At 36.3% G+C, this 21,310-nt stretch overlaps 1 protein-coding gene across 1 annotated transcript in view; it reads left to right on the top strand.

The window, feature by feature from the left end:
- The first annotated feature begins 6,897 nt into the window (after positions 1 to 6,897).
- The window catches only part of LOC149813067 (E3 ubiquitin-protein ligase At3g02290-like), a 35,274-nt gene continuing 20,861 nt past the window's right edge, over positions 6,898 to 21,310 (top strand). Inside the window, exons 1-3 of the mRNA XM_089990877.1 lie at positions 6,898 to 7,101; positions 7,639 to 7,765; positions 8,016 to 8,609. Of these exons, the coding sequence (XP_089847003.1) occupies positions 8,490 to 8,609 (120 nt within the window). The 5' untranslated portion in view covers positions 6,898 to 7,101; positions 7,639 to 7,765; positions 8,016 to 8,489. The remainder of the gene's footprint in view (positions 7,102 to 7,638; positions 7,766 to 8,015; positions 8,610 to 21,310) is intronic.

Genomic DNA, 21,310 nt, shown 5'->3' with positions numbered 1-21,310 from the left:
TATGAGCCATACTATACATGAACAAAGATTCAATCGACCTGACATTTGTCCATAAGCCTGGATAGTCAAGGAAATAGCATTCAGCCTGTTCCCCTTGTAATGTATAGTCCATACTCCATCAGTCAGTATCAGCCAACTGGGCAGAGCACCAATTCGTCAACTATGTGAGGGGGGACTCACAAAGTCAATACAGTTGATAGGTCCATACATGAAAATTTCTGGTGTCGACTTGAGTTGCTTGTAAAACTAAGAATAGCCAGAACCGAACCGTAATAGATCATGATGCCAAGACCCATAGTTTAACTAAATTAAGTAGTGTTAAATATGAACCATCCTTACAATGTGCAACTTGTTGTTGTTTCCGAAGTTTGCAAAAAGACATAAAAGTGACCAAATATAAATGCAGACCATGTACCTTTATATGGATATAAACTGACATCTTCAAGATTTACAACCTAAGGCAATAATGCATAGATGATGTCTTAATTGTATAAAAGAAACTTGTACTCCCAGTGCAGGAATTTAGCAGGTATTGGGCAACAGGATCTGTATTTTTCTAATGCAGAGAGAAAAAAAAACATGATATACGCGTACAATATCTGTACTTTCTACTACAAGAATGCGTAATGAGTTATGCATACCAGACCCGTACTTTCTAGTGCAGAAAAAGAAAAGACAACATGATATACATACACAGGATTTGTACATGAATTTGCATATACTCACACATGTCTGAATATGTAAGTTCAGGAACATATTTACATGAACATGCAAATAAGATCAATATGTTTATCTTTCAAACTCATGACTAATGAATGCATCAATCCCATATCACACACGCTTTTGCCATAAATCAAAAGATTAAATTTACTACACCCATAAACCACCATGAATCTACTGATTTCTCATAAGTCAAGCATAAAAGAATTCAGATTCTTATGGATTCCTTAAAAACAATACCTAAATCGAATTTAGGTTCTTTTTTCTATTCGAGCCAAAAGAAAAACCCGTACCGTTGCCTGTCGTTAGATGGCTGCTGCAGCGGCTTGCAGTTGGTCCTACCGAAACCGATTGCTCACTGAGAAGGATGTGGGCACGATCAAACACTCCTACCTTTCGATCGCCGGAGATGAGATCGACGACACCTCCTTGCCGACGAGAGAGAGAGAGACATATATATATATATATATATATATATATATATATATATATATAGAGAGAGAGAGAGAGAGAGAGAGAGAGAGAGAGAGAGAGAATAAATGGAGAAAAGGGACCAACTCGGGACCCTCTTTTGAAGGGGAAGGCCCAGCAAAATCGAAGCCTTCTTCCCTCTAGCGGCTGCACTTCAAACCCCCCTCCCTTTCTTTCATGTGACTCCAGTTAGGGTTCTCTCTCAGAACCCTAACTCCTTTCTACCGTTTCAGGTTTTATCGGGCAACCCTTAACGGGTTGCCTTATAACGCCCTCCCCCCTCTTTATCGTTTTAACGAGAGGGTCGGGTCTGCGACCTGAGCCTCGGGATCCAAACCCGGTCGCGATTCTGGACCCACGCCCCCACTCGGTATGGATCCATGGATTGGATCCAAATGGATCCAATCTTGGATCCCCTAAAAATACTCGTATAATATATATTTATTTATATATATCTAATCATTTGTACGTATATATAGGGTATTTTACCTATATTCATAAGGATCCTATCTGGGTCTGGGATTCAGAATGTGGATCCCAAACCCATTTATGCATTATATACATAGCTATCACTTGAATAATTCGTTTAATTAAATTTTTTGCACTTATATATGTGCATATAAGTTAATACGAGATAAATATATATGTAAAGACCCCTTTATGGGTCTTGGATCCGCGACTTGGATCCTAGGCCTAAATCACATTGTTATGAATTTTATATTATAATATATTTAAATAAATGCCTAAAAATTTATGGTTATTACACTATGTAACAGGCTAAGGCATATGAAAATACTCTCCTTAGAGAAGATTCGCCCCCACATACGGTGCAAAAAGGGTCTGGCATCCTTCCCCCAAGATACAATAGCCTCGACGATCTGAATCAGTGCACTCCGATGATAGATCGTCCTTCCAAGACAACCTCTCAAAACCGCTGTTGCAGAAAACCCCTTTCTAAGAAATGCAAGAGAGCGAGAGAGAAAAAGCAAAAACCTTTCACGTTCTGTGAATGTCTCTGCGGTAACCCTCTCACCATGCTCTTTTATAACCCTTGAACGGTTACAAAAGATGTGGAAGAGACCCATTACCATTCGATCCAACGGATGTGACCATTCAATAAATGTGATGATCCAACAGATCGATCCATTATCCATTCTGCTTTTTCTCTTTATTTTAATCCAAATAAAAAAAACTTAATGCGAGACAAAAAGATCATTGGACTTACAAAGAATATGACCCTAAAGGGCCAATTACCCGAACCCAGCACGGTGGGCAAGCGTGAGTGCGCGTGTGTGGTAGTCATCCCACTCCCTTGTTCTTTGGAACAAGTATTAGAATCTCCATGTAAGTTATAAAGCTAACAACTTTCTTGAGATTCTTCAATATGGGACTATTCCACATCATCAAAGTCCAAACACACTTCATAAAGGAGTGGTCCACAATGTTTTCTTTATTTGAATTCTCTCTTCTCCTCTAACTACATCTAACAACTTCTTCGGTAGTGAGTTTCAACTTTTGATCCATGGGAAATTCATTTGGTTTTGCTCTAAGAAGCGTGACATCTAATAGTATATCGAAAATATACTTTCTTTGGCTTAGGAAACTGCTAGAAAGAAGATTTAGCAACTTCAATTCTCAAGAAATATTTTAAACAAAGACTTTCCCATGGAATGGTATGTTCAAATAAGTTTTTATAAATAAAACCTCATAAACTTCATTGTCCATAATAATAATATCATTAACATAGATCAAAATGGTGATCAGTTTGGATGCACTATGTGGAACAAAAAGTGTATAATCCACAGATGTTTGGGTTAGGCCTGCTTCCTCGAGCGCTAACGTAGGCTTGGTGAACCAATTCTTAGAATAAATAGATTTAATATGATATCTTGGTGGTAATTGCATATATCGAAATATCAATCCCAGCGTATTGGGGTTGACATGAACCAAAGCCACAATATTTGGATAGGTTTTGATCTATGAGTAGGTCTGTCAATGGATCGGGTATAACCCCATGCCAACTAAATTTTGATCTAATTGGATTCAGGTAATAATGAAATAGGTCCGATTAGTTATTTAGGTCAAACACACAATGTTTGAGTAGTATGGGATACATTTTATAAAATTTCATGCCAGAATCCAGATGATGCAAGTTCTGATTAAGGTCGGTAAATCTCCAACGCTTAGACACAAAGAAAGTTATCATACTGCTTTTGGTTTATGTTATCCATATCCAGGTTTGGGTGTGTTTCCGTCTATGCTGGATCTGGTAGAACATGGACCCATGCCAATATCACCACCTCCGAGTCAGATCTGCACTCACCCAGGTCCAATGCAAGCTAGGCCCGTCCACAATCCTATCTGTGGCCCGTGTTAGATGGACCTTACTCGATCTGAGAATTTTGTATGTATTTTTAAGTACATGTTTTAACATCTCACTAAATTATACAGGTTGGGTCAGGAATCCATTTCTTGACCCAACACAAAGAGTGGGGTCCGAAAGCAAAACTTATTCTAGAACCTAGGGCGACCCACCTTCTCACCTAAACTTGAATCCGGACCCAACCAAATGTTATCGGGGCAGGTCCAGTATTCAACCGCCAGTGGCCCTAATTTAGCTAGGGAGTATTAACACGAGTGTGGGCAAATCAAAATGAATTGGATCATAAAAGAGGAACATAAGGTGGGCTCTATATTATAACCACCCATATTGCTGGATCCAGCTCAATTGGTTTAGGTATGGAACCAAATTCATAATCCAGTCTAGGCTCTGGTAGATGCTGTGTGTCAGTGGATGTCTATTCATTGTCCTTTGCAGCACTGACAGATCGTGCGCTAGCAGACAAGGCAAATTTCTGCATTCAATACGTAATGTTGGGGATTAGAATTTAGCAGGGTCAGTGGGATTGAATTGGGCCTCAACCCACTTGTAGCCCACTTTGAATGCATGTCAAATCAGAAGAGGAAAGAGAGTCTAAAATTTTTGAACCCTTTTTTGCTAATAATTAAAAAATAAATTATACATACATATATATATATATATAGAGAGAGAGAGAGAGAGATTTTTATCGGGCAATTTCTCTTTTTTCAAAAACTTGTGAGAAATTGAAAAATTTCCATAAATCTCACTTTTTTTTCAGCCAAATCTTGACAATAAAAAAATAAATTAAAAATATAAAAATTAATTTTATAAGAAAATATTAATAAAAATTATTTGAAATTAAAAATACATGATATTTTTGTGATAAAAAGTTGTTTAAAACATAAATATCGTGTTTAAATAATGGTATTTATGTTTTTTTTCCATAAATCTCACAAGAAATTGCCGTTTTAAACTTTCTGGCAATTTCTCACGATATTATCACGGGATTTTAGTAAATCTCGGGATATTTGTCCCAAGACATAGTGTAGGACCATTAGGTAAGAGTAACAATTGGGTGACCAGATTTGAACATCAAAGGATACAATGGTAATTGTCTAACGGCACACTCTAGGCATTTTTTTTAATTGAAGGTAAGCTGGGATCAGGTAGACCCCATCAGTTATTATTCACCGTACCACTGGGTTTCGAACCTGCAACGTCCCACCAAAAGGAGACGTGCAGTGACAGCTTTACCAACCACATGGAGCCCCTCGTTGGTAGCTCATGGCAATTTTGCTGAAGTCGACCCACCACCAAATTCCTCTGTGAAAAGGAAAATGGTAATTTCCAAATTAGCACAATAAGTGCTTACCAAATTCAAAAACATGGTTGGATTTTGATAATTTCACAAAAGCACCTAAACTTTGCAGTGATCAATAAAGAACATCAATGGAAAGACAACGTTTAACTCACTGATAAGCTTTAAAACAAGACATTTGAAAATTTATTAGCAACTTTTTATCTCTTCTCATCCAAAGTTCGATCTCTCTCTTTAATTTCTTTTTATTTGTCTTTATATTGAACAAATTTGGTGGTATGGAAATGATCATTCTTTCAATCAAGATCAATATATTTTAAGGTTAAATTTGGGTGTTAGACACTGGCTCAAGTACCCATTTGAGCGAAGCCTAGGCAACAATTTTGAACCTTGGCCCGATGAATGAACTCATATCATGTCAAGCCACTCACTTGAGCATGGAAGGTGGGCTTAAAATCAAGTGACTTTTTTGGCATATAAATCAACAAATTCCATTAGAATGAGCTAGTTTGTTGCTCAACCCTAATTAGATTAAAATTTTTAGAATTAAAATATAGGGAGCAAGATGTTAAATCAAAACCTACCAATTTCTTAAGCTTCTCAAACTTAGGTTCACATAAGGCCTCAATTGTTTGAGAGCAAAGCAATAAAATTTTATCCAAGCCCAAATAAATTTTGTAATAATTGCAAATAGATTTTAAAAAGCTTTGTTGTTTGATATGCATTATAATCATAAGCATCGCCAATATCGTAAAAGTACCACACGTTTAACACAATATTTTCAATGGTCAATATTATGCCAAAAATGTGATATTTTCAAAACAATGTGCAGTTTTAAAATGTCGATTCTTTAATGCAATATTAACAAAACTAATGATGTCTCTTTTGTGTAAATTTTGGGTCATTTATACATTCACAATATTTCAATCTATATTTGTATATAACAAAAAAAATTTCTTGGGATTTTCTCAAGAAGCCTAGATTCTGAAAATATCATGAGATTTTCCCTGAGGAGATTTTTTCCAAGAGCTAAATTTGTCTATTCACCACAACCAAAACTTTGATGCTTTGATAAAAATAAAATTCAACTATAGCGTACATTTGAATTATGTTAAAAAGTCAGGCGCATTTTTGAAGTTGTGTTGAAGGAAAAAAAACTATGGAAATTTCCAATAAGGAGCCAACCTTTTGGCCCTAATTTCAAATATGGGTTTAAGCTTTTTTGATTTTCCAAATATTGACCAAACTTTTCCTGACAACTCCCAAATAAAGGCCTGCTTCAACCTGCCATTAACCTCATTTGATTAACCTGGGTTAAATGTTGTCAAACAGGGAGGAGATCTGAATTTCGTGAAAAATCATCAGCATCTTTCCGTTATATATATATATATATATATATATATATATATATATATATATATATATATATATATATATATATATATATACTGTGCGCCTATCGAGCTTTGGAAAGATTTTTTTTGTTTTTTTCTATTATCTGAAGATGTGATCTACATGCTTGATTTTATGAGAACCGATTTTTAGATCGTTCCATTCCAACACCAAGTTAGGTTTTTATAAGATTAAAAAATCATTGGTCTGTAATTTAAAAAAATATCTAATACTTAAAAATCATCTTTTTCTCAAACAAAACATGATCCTGCAATTTCATAAGTAGGCACGCTATAGGAAAAAAAAAAGTCGGGCACCTACCCATTACTCGTCGTTATACATGCACTTTCAAATTCACAGCGACAAATTGACAAGCTGAAAATGAAAAGTTACTTTTCCTTCCATTTAGATGGCAGACGTTAACTTGAGGCCCTTATTTAGGAGTTATCAAGGAAAGTTTTGTCAATATTTAGAATATCATAAAATATTGATGAATATTTGGAATTAGCGGTAAAAGGTTGGCCCCTAACTGAAAATTTTCCAATTTATAAAATTGAAAAACAGACTCTCACACTCTCTCTCTCTCTCTCTCACACTCTCTCTGCTTTTCTTGCTCCCCTCTCACTAATTTACATATATTTCTATGCCTAATTTATATATTTTTGTTGCTTAGTACAATCGGATGCCCCTCACACGGTCGCACCCCTCAAAAACCCTCTACACCTACCCTCCCCTGGTTCTGTTCTACCTCGGCCGACGAGAAATCCGACTCAACCATCGATTTGCAGATTTCTCGGTACTTTTTCCTTCGGATGTCATGACCATCGATGGCCAGAAGGTGCGTTCCTTCCCTTCTGTGTTTTTCCTTTTCTTTTTTAATGAATTTGTGGTTTTTGGATATCTTTTACCGATCGTCGAGACCACCAAATTGATTAAGTTTTATTGGTTATGAATGTTATGATTGATATGCCCTTCTGACTTTTTAATTGTTCTATCTCTTTTCTGATGGTAGTTTTATAATGAAATTTCTTGATGTTGGTCTACCGGGGTTTTCTGCAACTTTTGCTCTATCGTTTGAATTTTAAATGCATCACATTCTTTGATTTGTTTTGATTTTCTGATTGATTTCTTGAGGATGATTATTGGGGCTTATCAAAAATACTTTTTTCCTTTCTCTGTAGCTTTTGTTTTTTTGTGTATGTATGTGGTTGGGTTCCATATTTGGTCTTTTTTCCCCGGCACTACATGGGGGTAATCTAAATTTTGTTTTATTTACAATTTTTTGTTTGATGGGTAAAATGCCTTTTTTATTGTTACACATTGACAGTTCTTATGTGATTTATTACATCTATGGCCTTTTTCGCTTTGGTCGCAGGTGGGGATGAACATTCACAGCTGAGAAAGTAAAAGCTGTGATTGTTGGTCACAAGGTCAATTTCGTGACCAATTTTCACAAGATTCAAGGCAGGAACAACCACAGTTGGCAATCACAATCACAACTTGTACGTTTCTCATGTTTCACTAACCTCAAGAAAGTGTTGTGATTGTGGTCTACAATAACAGTATCTTGACAAAATCCAAGAATCATAAGGCATTGCACTAGGAATATCTGTTTTCACCTTATGGAATTCTCGATAAGAAGTGCATATTGTTTTTTTGTGTTTGTTCGTTAGGATCAGATTGTGATATGTTTTCTTATGAATAATGGAGAGGTGGTAACTGATTATGTCTTTTTCCTTTTAACTGGGGCAGGTAAAATTGGAGAGCCAATATCTATTTAATTTGATATTTTGGGTGTTGAAGGCTTGAAGCTGGTGTAGTTATTGCCAGATGGGCTTCATTTGGAGAGTTCTATGTTGAAGGAGGGAGTTCTTGTCTGTAAGGAGTGGTATTTTTTTTATGACAGAGAAAGCTGGGGTTAGGCAGACCCCTACCAGTTATACAACCATACCATTTGGGGTTCAAACTTGCAACGTCTCAACACAAGGTGACGTGCACTAACTGCTGCTGCCAGACAAGCGGAGCCTCCGGTTGGTGTAAGGAGTGGTATTCGAACAGACAGTGCTCTCTCAGGCAAATATCTGGTAATTTATATTAAAATACACAGGAGAAAAGTGGAATCGTGCTTTTCCTTTTCAACACAGAAGATTCAATTCAAAGGTTTGTGTTTAGAGGAACTTTAGAAGCATTAATTTTGACTAGAAGTTTTTTGAAGAAATCAGCAGTATGGGTGCTGCATGTTGTTGTTTGCGCTCAGAGGATTTTGAGGAATTGGCATACCCTAATGGATCTGTTTACAGACATTGCATCTGCCTGAGATGTTTCGTTCAACGGCTTTTACATGTGGTATGTTTCATACAGAAAAGCATTTGTTTTACGTGGCTTTATGGATAATATTGTTTTGTGGCTCGCATGTTCAATATTCTGAATTCTGAAAAACTTGGGCATTAGGATAAATTGTTTGAAAAATCCCATTGTGCATTTTTTTGGCTATGGTTGAATCTTGCAGAAAGTACATTTCATCCTTGTTACTTCTTGAGGCATATATGTGTTTGTCACATGCATGTGGGTGGCCTGCACATGGGCTGGTGGGGGTTTGGGTCCATGCGCTACATGGATGAGCATGGGAGCATAGTGACAAATATTGCGAGATTTAGGAAAATCACTCATTTTTTTGTGAATTATATTTTGAAAGTTAAAAACGACATTTTTTGCCAGATTTACAAAATATCATGATTTTTTCGTTTGTGACAATATCTTGCAAAAATATCGCGAGATTTTGTAAATCTCACAATATATCACCACCGTTTTTGCCTTGGTTTTTTTATCTGGATCAATGTTGTGAAAAGCATTGAGGCGTAGCGAGGCACTCCACCAAAAATTGAGGCGAGGCATAAGCCTCAATTTTTTTTTTTGAAAACTTAAAAAAAAAACTATAAAAAATATCTAAAAATAAAAATAAATAAATAAATGCTTTATTGATGAAGCAACAACCAATAAGAAATAGAAAATCTCAACTAAATACTAAAAAATATGAGATTAACATGTAAAAGTAACTAAGAAACTAATTATATAACTGAGAAACTGATTATATAATTGAGAAACTAATTATATAACTTAAAAATAAATTATATAGTTGTGAAAAAAACTACACAACATAACAAGATTGTAAAAAACTATAAAAAAATATCTAAAAATATAAATAAATAAATATAATGCTTTATTGATGAAGCAACAACCAATAAGAAATAGAAAATCTCAAATAAATACTAAAAAATATGAGATTAACATGTAAAAGTAACTAAAAACTGATTATATAACTGAGGAACTGATTATATAATTGAGAAACTAATTATATAACTTAGAAACAAATTATATAGCTTTGAAAAAAACTACATAGCATAACAGGATTAACAACAAAATATAATGTCCTAACGTGTACGTATATATGATTTCCACACCCATACATAGATCTATATAATTAATTAAATATATAACATATATAATTGAGAAACTGATTATATAACTGAGAAACTATGTCACATGGGTGCGGGTGTGGGGGTGCAACACTTTCAAAAAACTTGGGTGCGGGGGTGCTGCAAAAATATAAAAAATTATAACTATATATATATATATATATATAATGTCCAAAAGTTGGACATAAATGACCCTGGGTGCATTGATTGCACCCAAGGCCAGGTTGACCGCATCAGGTGCGAGTGCGGGTGTGACGTGGGTGCGGCACCTAGTTGGCGAGTCCCTGTGACATAACTGAGAAACTGATTATATAATTGAGAAACTAATTATATAACTTAGAAACATATTATATAGCTATGAAAAAAACTACACAACATAACAAGATTGACAACAAAATATACAACATAACAGGAAAAACAAGATTAACAGGATTATGTACAGGATTGGCAGGATTAACTACACAACATAACAAGATTAACAGGATTGAAAAAAACTACACAACATAGCAGGATTGCCAGCATAATTGAAAATGGAAAAAAGAAAAAAGAAAGAAAAAAAATAAGAGGAAGAAGAAGAAAAACAAAGAGAGTGGCGGGCGAGAGTTCAAGGGAGGAGGAGAAAACATAACAAAAAAAAAAAGAAAAGGAAAGGGGAAAGAAAAAGGAGAAAAAAGAGAAGAAGAAGAAGAGGAAGAGATAAAGAGGAAAAAAAGAACAAAAATTTGCGTACCTCTCTTCTTCTTATTCTTCCTGGAGAGAGAGAGAGAGAGAGAGAGAGAGAGAGAGAGAGAGAGAGAGAGAGAGAGAGAGAGAGAGAGAGAGAGAGAGAGAGAGAGAGGCCACTGACCCTAATTAGGGACGAGGGCCTCTCTATTTGCCCCCAAAAATTGGTTAAATGGAGGTCAAACCCCCATTTAACCATTTAAAAAATGGGTGTGCATCGCCTTGAGGCGAGGCGCGCTTTTTGCGCATTGAGGAGTGTTTTTAACAACATTGATCTAGATTTTTTCGTTCATTTCTTTTTTGCAAATGGCGCCTAAGCTCTTTCTTTCTTAACTTTCTGTGAGAGCAAAGGGGATTTTGGGGAATTTTACAAAGCAAAAGGGGTTCTGGCGTGAAGGATTCTGATCCAACGGTGAGTGGTGCCTCTCTCTCTCTCTCTTTGTTTTTTCTATTTTTTTTTTGTATCAGCACCTCCTTATGAACGATCTCTCTCTCTTGTTTTTTGTGTTTTTTTTCCGTATCAACACCTCCTTATGCTTGGTGCCTCTCTCTCTGTCTTTTGTTTTCTCTATTTTTTTTTCGTATCATCACCTCCTTATGCATGGTGCCTCTCTCTCTGGCTTTTGTTTTCTCTGTTTTTTGGTATCAGCACCTCCTTATGTGGGCTTTCCATATACAACAACCTCTTAACGATACAACAACAACAACAACAACTACGCCTTCATCCCAAAACAATTGGGGTCGGCGATATGAACCAACAAAGAAAATCATTCTGGGTCTTCCACATGAATCCTTCTCCTCCATTCATTTCTATCCAATGCCATGTCCTCGGTGAGGTTCAAAGCATTCATATCCTTGCCTATCACCTCCATCCATGTCTTCCTAGGCCTACCCCGACCTCTTTTAACTAATATATTTTCCCATTTCTCCATCCTTTTAACTGGAGCATCATTAGGCCTTCGTCGAATATGTCCAAACCACCGTAAACGATTCTCTCTCATCTTATTTTCAATAGGTGCAACGCCTACCTTCTTACGTATCTCCTCGTTCCGAATCTTATCTTTTATTGTATTTCCACACATCCATCTCAGCATACGCATCTCAGCTACACTCATTTTTTGAATATGATGTCTCTTGGCAGCCCAACATTTCGTACCATATAGTAAAGCGGGCCTAATAGTCGTCCTATAAAACTTTCCCTTCAACCGCAATGACATTCTACGATCGCACAACACTCCAGTTGCACTCTTCCATTTCATCCACCCAACCTTTATCCTATGATTTACATCTCCATCAATTTCTCCATACTTTTGAATGATAGATCCCAAATATTTGAAAGAATCATCCACCGGTATTTCTTGCTCACCAAGCTTCACTACACTCCCATCTCTATTTCGTTGCTTACTAAATCGACATTCCATGTATTCTGTCTTACTCTTACTCAACTTAAAACCTCTTGCTTCCAATGTCTGTCTCCATAATTCTAACTTAGCATTAACCCCAGCTCTAGACTCATCAATCAAAACAATATCATCAGCAAACAACATACACCACAACACATTTTCTTGAATTGATCTCGTAAGCTCATCCATCACTATAGCAAATAGGAAAGGGCTTAAAGCAGATCCTTGATGTAACCCAACCGTTATAGGAAAATTGGTTGTCACCCCTTCACAAGTGTGGACATTGGTTACTACTCCTTCATACATATCTTTAATTATACTAATGTACTTGAGAGAAACACCTTTCTTCATCATTGTCCACCAGAGAACGTCCCTAGGTATCGTAAGCCTTCTCCAAATCAATAAAAACCATATGCAAATCTTTGTTCCTCTCTCTATTTCTCTCAATAAGTTGTCTAAGAAGATGTATAGCTTCCATAGTAGATCTTCCAGACATAAAACCAAATTGATTCTCCGATATCATGACAACCTTCCTCAACCTAGACTCAATCACCCTCTCCCAAAGTTTCATAGTATGACTCATGAGTTTTATACCACGATAGTTTGTGCAATCTTGTATATCACCCTTATTCTTATATAGAGGCACCAAAGTACTATTCCTCCACTCATTAGACCTCTTATTTGTCCGCCAAATCTTGTTAAAAAGATTTGTCAACCATTCTAAACCTTTCTCTCCCAAGCATTTCCAAGCCTCGATAGGTATACCATCTGGGCCAACTGCCCTTCTTGATTTCATTTTCTTCATAGCCTCTGCAATTTCTTTCTTTTGAATCTTGCTCATGAAGTCACGATTCATCTCATAAAAAGGAATGGAAAAGTCTCCAAGATCCTGAGCATGACTTTCATTAAATAGCTTATCAAAATAATCTTTCCATCTCTCCTTAATCTCCTCATCTTTGACTAAAACCCTTTGCGTTTCATCTTTGATACATCTAACCCTACCCAGATCCCTCGATTTCCTATCTCTCATTTTTGCAATCCTATAAATATCCTTCTCACCATCTTTGGTATCCAACTTGTCATAAACCTCCTTATATACCTTATCCCTCGCGTTCCGAACCACCTTTTTAGCTTCCTTCTTTGCTATCATATACTTCTCCAAATTCTCATTATCACGACTTTTACTTAGATTTCTATAACACTCTCTTTTAACCTTAATAGCTAATTTGACATCCTTGTTCCACCACGATGTATCCTTACCTAGCGGTGCACCGCCTTTAGACTCACCCAATACCTCCTTAGCCACCTTTCTCATGCCATCCGCTATCTTATTCCACATAGATTCTGAATCCTCCTCGAGACACCAATCAACTTCCTTAACTACCCGCTCTACAAACATTCCTTGTTTAGCTCCTTTCAGTGCCCACCACTTAATTCTAGGATCTATCCTATGTCTATCCCTTTTGCGGCATTGTCTAATTCTAAGATCTAAAATTAGGACTCTATGTTGTGTAGCTACACTTTCTCCCGGTATAACCTTACAATCGATGCAACAACCCCTATCTCTCTTTCTAAGTAGGAAAAAATCTATCTGACTCGTATTAACCCCACTTTTAAATGTTACTAAGTGAGACTCCCTCTTCCTAAACCAAGTGTTTGCTAAGATCATATCATAGGACAAACCAAAATCTAAAATCCTTTCTCCACTATCGTTTCTTTCTCCTATACCATAGCCTCCATGGATACTCTCAAATCCATCCCTACTAATGCCTACATGCCCATTAAGGTCACCGCCGATGAAAAGCCTTTCTCCATAAGATATCCCTTGTACTACTTCATCTAAATCTTCCCAAAAATTGACGCTTAGTGGAATCATCTAAACCTACTTGAGGTGCATAAACACTAATAATATTAATAATATCCGTACCTAATACTAATTTAATAAGTAAAATCCTCTCACCCTTCCTACGGACCTCAACTACATTATCTATAAACTCACGACTCATAACAATCCCTACTCCATTCCTATTCCTATTTATTCCTGTATACCAAATCTTATATCCCCAAGGTTCTATCACTTTTGCTTTCTCACCTACCCATTTGGTCTCTTGTAGACATAAAATATCAATCTTTCTCCTACACATAACATCTACTAACTTTACCAACTTACCAGTTAAAGACCCTATGTTCCAAGTGGCTAACCTAATTTTATGGTCTTGGACTAACTTCTTTACCCCCACCCGTCCAACAAAGTGAGGGAACCCTTGCCTATTTGACACCACACCCGGGCGCCGGTGTGACGCGTCGCTTCCGGGCGACGACCTAGCAACCCTTGCCCATTTATCACCGCCTCCGGGCCTATAGAGTACAACGCGTCGCTCAGTAGGGAACGCCCCAACGAAATTCTCATATTGGTTCATATTCATAGGGTATGACAAAGTTTTTATGCTGGCTGTCACAGGCCTACCGCAACCCTCCTCCTTTATCCGGGCTTGGGACCGGCAATGTATAACTAAACAGTTATACACAGGCGGAGTTAACAACCTCTTAACGATATAAAAAAATAGATTTTATATTTTTTTACATGTAAAATAATTGTGTAATTCGTTTATTTTTGTTTGATGTTTTTTTTAATTTTTTTGAGAAGTTATTTATTTTTTTATATTTCTCAAGATTTTGCCAAAAAAAAAACTCAAGAAATATTCAGAAAGTTGAAAATCTCCCAAGAAATTCACAACCTATGAATTTGCTGTTTTAAACTTGTCACTATGCATGGGAGACCTGTTATTCCTCTGGTGTTCCGAGTCCTTGGCATCTCAAGTAATAATCTAGCATAAGTCAATATTTAATCACAAGAGTATAACTATTTGAGTAAAAATTGCATGTACTATAGATACTTGAGCAAATATTTGAGCATTGCTGATGAAGACACCTGGTCTGGACATCTAGACAATCTTTGCTTGTGATTTGGCAGTCATTTATATCATAAGAAGAAGCTGTTAAGATATATGTAACATTCCCCTACTATTTGTCTTGCATATACCAAAGTACACCTAAGTATAATTTGGATATTTTCCTCTTTTTTTTGTGTATTTAATTTTAGTGTATTCAAGGTATACTTTAAGTATACATTTTCTTATAGTTTTTGGGATTTCCTTTTATTTTTTTCTTTATATTATTGGTAACTAGTCCAACTAGCCGTTGGACTAGCTGTTTGGATCTTCTAGCCATTAGGATAGTCTAACAGCTAGTCATACTAACCATTAGACCATCCTAACGGCTAGTCTTTTGGTGGGTTATTTATTTGAGGCATATGCCTCATTGTGTGCTTGTGTGAGAGGATGGATGTATGTAGAGTGTGTGTGCATGAGTGTTGTAGTGAGGTGTTCTTGTATATTTTTCATTAATGAAATATTTAAATTTTATGTCTTATTTTTTCTTCATACCTTAAATCTTTATATATATGGGTTTTCTTTTTTGCTTGAATTGTCTATCTCGTGCATAAGAAAACACTCATTTTTCCCATCTTTGAAAAATAGTTGTTATTTTTAAAGCTCTTTTGTTGAAATTTCCTTGTTTTGTGCTTGTTAATTAGCAAATGATTGAGCTCTTTGAACTCTCTTTGGTATATGGGGTTATTTTTAAAACCTTTAAATGTTTTTCAAATTTGTTTAAGTATTGTTGGATTTAATTGCATTCATATTTGTGCTAATTTAATTTTTTATTAAATATTTATATAAGGTTTATAATATTTATTTGATTTTGTAAAATGATATTTATATATGTGTGTGCTTCTATGAGATCTAGTTTGAATCTTAGGTTTTTGAACTCTATTTATTTAATATCTACATGTGTGATCTAATATTCTTGAGCATGTGTTTTCTTATTGCTTCTATGGCACTTAGAGCTTTATTCGAGTACCTCGTAGTTATAAATGTCAAAGTATGTCTTCTTGGTTTATGGCTTCATATTCATTTTTTTTCCTTTTGAGGGTTGTGATCTTTTGTTGAGGCTAATCCTTGTGAGCATGACTTGGAAACTTGTGGAATTTGTATGGATACATATTTCATACTCTTAAATTATCTTTTGTGTGTGAAATCTTTAATAGTCTTATTTGATAATGTATGATGTTATGAGATTTTTGAGGCGAGAGCACTTTATAAGATTTTGATATGTTTTCTTCATACATAACATGTTCATATTCTTACCTTGGCTAAATTTGTAATACATGCTCTTATATTGAGTATTAAGCACTCGTGCTTGTATCTTAACATGCATTAGATCTATAGGGTCATATTGTAATGCATGTGTTCTTTGGATATTATAATGTCTTTCTTTATGCATTATTGTGAGCTTGATAAAATAATATATATGTCTATATATATACATATATATGTGTATGTATATACATATATGCATATTGATGCAACTTTTTTTGAGGGTATATGCTACCCACAAACATCTCTCTCATGTATACATAAGAATTCAAATTCAAAAAGCATTAGGCAGTTAAGAAATTCGTCTAAACAAATATTTTATGCAATTACATTTTCACAACATATTTAGAGTTTTAACATGCCGCCGCAGAAGAAAAACTTTTTCTTTCACTTTTCTAACAAATTGCAATTATCTATGCTTTTTTCTCAGAAAATGAAGTACAATCATGCTGTTGCTCATTTATCATCACTTGTATGTTTTCTGCACAGTTTTTTCATAATTATTTCTAAGCAATGAATTTTTATTTAGCTCTTGCTATTATTCTTCTTTCTTTTTCTTTTTCAATTTTTCACACTTTTTCACTTTTTTTTTTCTTCTTCAGTTGAACACTATATCAATTTTTAGGTTTTCGTGACCAATGTAACGAGCTTTGGGTCAGTGACTCCCAGGCCAGACGACTTTAGAGCATCAGATACAGAGTATCCCTCATACTTAATTGCTCGAGTCACTAGACCTTGGATTTTCATAGTTACGTATAGTCCTCTTCTCGTCATGTGCAATGTCGACATCTCTTATGCTATTATGTCCATGTAACAGGCTTTCGGGCCGGTGGCTTCCAAACCAGATGGCTTTAGGGCATCAGGTGTAAACACTCCTCAGGCTTTACTTGCTCGAACCAAATAGGCCACAAATATTGACTAGACAAGGAAGTGGTCTCCTTCGTTGTCTTTTTCAACATGGGAAGCAAATACTTCAACTTGTGTTTGACCCCAGTTGCTAGGGAACAACCAGGACATCAAATAACTAAACGTATGCTCTTTTTCTTTTGAAGCTCTTATTTCTTTGTGTTTTCATTTGCTTAGTTTTTAAAAAAATAAAGCTGTGCATATTCATATTTGTCATTCAAAACAAACTCTAACATTCATATACAATATTTTCTTTGAAATTTACATAAATAACCACTTTTTCTATATTAGTTTTAGATTTTTTTTCACACGGGGCTTAAAAATTCTCTAACATGTCAGATTATGTAAAACATTCATATATGCTTAAAAAGAACAAATAAATAGATAGAAAAAAAATTTGGGTGTGCATACTATACCTTCTCCCATGCTTAAATGACATTGTCCTCACTTGCACTCCCCCATACTTATATGCAACTAAATGAATGCACACTATGAAATAAGATAAACACGAGAGAAAAGATAGATACCACCTGATATATGTGATAAAACCCCGCATACGCTGATTTATGCCTCATCTGTACACCACTACCACGCACACGCAGGTGCATGATTTTTTATCGAATTGGCTCTATAGTTACTCCTTGAGAGGCTCTTAGCTCTCCTATCCCCTGTAACTCATAAACACTATCCATACAGTAAAATGTATACATGATCTGTCCTTCATGCGCATAAAACAAAAGAAAGAAAAGAAAGGAATAAGCAACAAAAACTACTTAGCTACCAAAAAAAAATATACCCTATTTTACAACATCATAGGTTTCTCAGAAATCATATGGGTTGCCTCCAAAAAAGCGTTAAGTTTTACGTCTTCAGCTAGATGGATCTCAATTTACCTTTCTTCGTCCATGAGATCAATGTACTTAAGGTCATGCTCAATCGGGAGGTTTGAGATATATGGTTTCATCCTTTGCCCTGTCCACTGAGTGTCCTAAAACTATACCTACTGGTCCATGAAATGACTCTTTTCCCAGCTATGAACGCGATTAGTCTCTATGCATTTTTGAAGAACTTTTTGAAACTTATGAGACAATCCTCAACTAATGAGCCATAAACCGAAAAGTGATTCATGCAATTTTTCAATTGTAGTGGATCAGATTGCTCCCATTGAGGATTAATGTTATCCGCATGGAAACATTCATCATTTCTCGCCGATCTCATGGTAGTATCAAAGATGTTTAATCGCATTTTCTTATTGCCAAATGAGACATCCATCGTCCTAGTATGACAATTAATACCAACATTGACAGTGACCAAGAATGGTCTATCCAGAATGATGGAGGTCTGGCGAACGACATCAATGCCTTTCATATGCAGAATAATAAAATCAACAGGAAAATAAAAATTCTCAACCTTGACTAACATCCTCCAATATTTCATGAGGAATCTTGGTAGACCTGTTAGCCAATTGTAGGGTGATCGAGGTGGGTTTTATGTCCCCAATTCCAAAAGTATCATACAGAGAACCCGACAATATATTTACACTGGCCCCAAGATCGAGTAAAGCACGCTCGATGGTTATGTTTCCTATAATACAATAGATGATCGGTGCCTCAAGATCCTTGAGTTTAGGTGGAGCTTGGTGCTGAAGCATTGAGCTCACTTGCTCAGTCAAGAAGATTTTTTTGGGCAGAGATCTTGAATTTCTTTTATGTGTACAAAGTGTTTTAAGAAATTTTGCATATGCAGGCACTTGCTGGATGACATCTAATAGGGTGTGGTTTATTTGTACATGCTTGAATATCTCAAGCATCTCTTGCATTTTCACTCGTTTCTTGCCGAAGGACTTCGACTTCTCAAGTACTTCAGGAAAGGGGACTTTGGATATATAAGATCTGAAAGGCTCAGGTTGTGAAGCCCTCCCACTTTCCTGGGGTAAATCTAAGGGGACTGACTAATCACTCTTTTGTCTCTGAAACTCTTCATTAGTCTCTCTTGTACCATGAAATTCCTTCCCGCTCCTAAGGGTAGTGATCGCCTTAGCTTGCTCTTGGTGTGAGTCAGTCATCTGTAGGCCATGGACAAGTTTCTTTCTCCTAGGATTGACCATCAGTTGGCTAGGTAGCGTCCTCTCGCTACGCCTGCTTAACGTCTTGGCAAGTTGTCCCATCTGTGTCTCTAGTTTCGCTATTGACTGGGTGTGAGAGTTCAGATTTTTTTTTATGTTAGCAAAAGCCAGAAGCATTTTTTCTTTAAAGGTTTGACTTGAGGTAGGCTCTTGAGACGGAAGCTGGGCTGAGCCTGAGGGAAGTTGGGTCTCTCTGGTAGCTTGGTTGATAGCTACCTGGCCTAACCTGGGTCTGGGAAGGAGCAGGGGGTTGTTGTTGTGGATTTCTCTACGCAAAGTTGGGGCAGTTTCGCCAACCCGAATTATAAGTGGGTGCATATGGATCATACATCGGTCTGGCAAAACCTTGAGCGACATTTACCTTCTCCTGAACAAAATCTGTTATATAGTGTGCAGGGCTAGCACATAACTCACACACTTGACTCACTTGGTTTATTGTAGTTAGGTCGGCTAATTGTTGGTTCACTTTTCTAGCCAACTAGTTCACTTTGATTTGCAACTTTTGGTTGGATCCAACTTCTAAAATTTCTCCTTTTTTAGGACCACTTGGATCGGAAGTGGTCCTATCAAACCTCGAAGACATGGTGCATAGAGCTATCAGTCAATGTTTCAAAAAGTGACCATGCTTCGTCTTCGTTTTTTAGCATGAATATGCTCTCACAAGCAACATTCACCATTTGACGGTTCTTTTCAGTAAGACCGTCATAAAAATATTGCACCAATTGCTATTTAGGTACTTGGTGGTGAGGGCATCTTCTCAAGAGGTCCTTGAGCCTTTTCCATGTTTCATGGAATTGCTTTCCTTCCAACTGCAAGAAGCTAGTGATTGTTTTTTTTGTATTGATTCGTTTTACCAATGAGAAAATATTTTTTTAAAAATTCTTTTTGAAGTTGTTCCCAAGTGGTAATTTGAATCGAGTCAAAAGACTTCAACCAATGTTTCGCCTTATCTTTCAAAGAGAAATGAAAGAGCGTAAGCCTTAAGGCTTCATCGCCAAAGTTGTGAATTCAGACAATTGAGCAAATTTTTAAAAATTCATCTAGGTGGCGGTAAGGATCCTCGTTACTAAGGCCGTAGAGAGATGACAACATTTGAATAATGATGGTTTTGATCTCAATGTGTTTGCCCCTACATCCGGTCTTGTGATACAAGAGGCTGGGGTTTACTCTTTAAAAACGTACTCCCTGAGTGGGCGTGTTGGGACCTCCTTACCTATTGCTCTAGCTTGTGGCGAGCGGCTCCTAAACAATTGTTCCGGATTGAGAAGCGTGGTTTGGAGCTGGGGGTCTTGGGAGCGTCACCCTTGCATATACTGCAGTTAGACCCAGTATAACAAACATCCTAAAAATTGGTTTTCTACCTATACAAGCATGCAATCGCGATTAAACCATACCACGAAGCAAGCAAAAAAAAGTACAATAAATAAACAAACACAACTCAAATGCAAGTATAGAGCTTGAAAGCAAACTACATGCTCGGTCACCTAAAATAGTACCCTAGTAGGTGGGCCGTGCAGAAAAATTGAGTTGGCTTTATGGTTTGCACTCAACGTAGTTCTAACAGTCCTAATTAATGAACAAAAGCAAACTAAACAGTCCTACATATCAACAGAAAAGTAAACTAGGCAATCCTAAAAAAATTGCAAAAGCAAACTAACAATACTAAATATACGTGAAACAAATGCAATAGAGTACTTAGTCTTAAATCACCGTTCCCCGACAACGTCGCCAAAAATTTGATGCAACTTTTCTTGAAGATATTTTTAAAAGAGATTTTTCGATAAAAACTATCAGTGCAAACCGTGCATCAAATCTTAAATTAACTGGTTCACACTAGTGGTGAAATCTGGGTTGAACTCAGGAAACAAGTTTATAACTTTGAACTCTGCACAGAACAATTTTTATTGCCTTAAATAAAATATAAATAAAACAGTCTACCTTATTACAGAGGTTCGAGTAGAAATAAAATTATTACAACCTAATAAATTAAATGGCCAGAGGCCCAAAAAAAAAAATAAAGAAAAGTAAAAATTTGCATGGTTTTGTTCGCTCGCGATCTAACTTCCGTTGTCCGCACGTGCACGACCCTCATTGTCGTGTTCTAATCAATAAGCTTGTACCTACCTGCAAAACTCAAAACCAAAACAACTAGACTACCTAATCTAGTTAAAGTTAGTTTTCAGAAAATAACAATTAA

This window comes from Nuphar pumila, chromosome 16 (assembly GCF_984573655.1).
Source record: "Nuphar pumila chromosome 16, dmNupPumi1.hap1.1, whole genome shotgun sequence".
NCBI lineage: Eukaryota > Viridiplantae > Streptophyta > Magnoliopsida > Nymphaeales > Nymphaeaceae > Nuphar > Nuphar pumila.
This window is presented reverse-complemented; position numbering and strand designations above follow the sequence as displayed.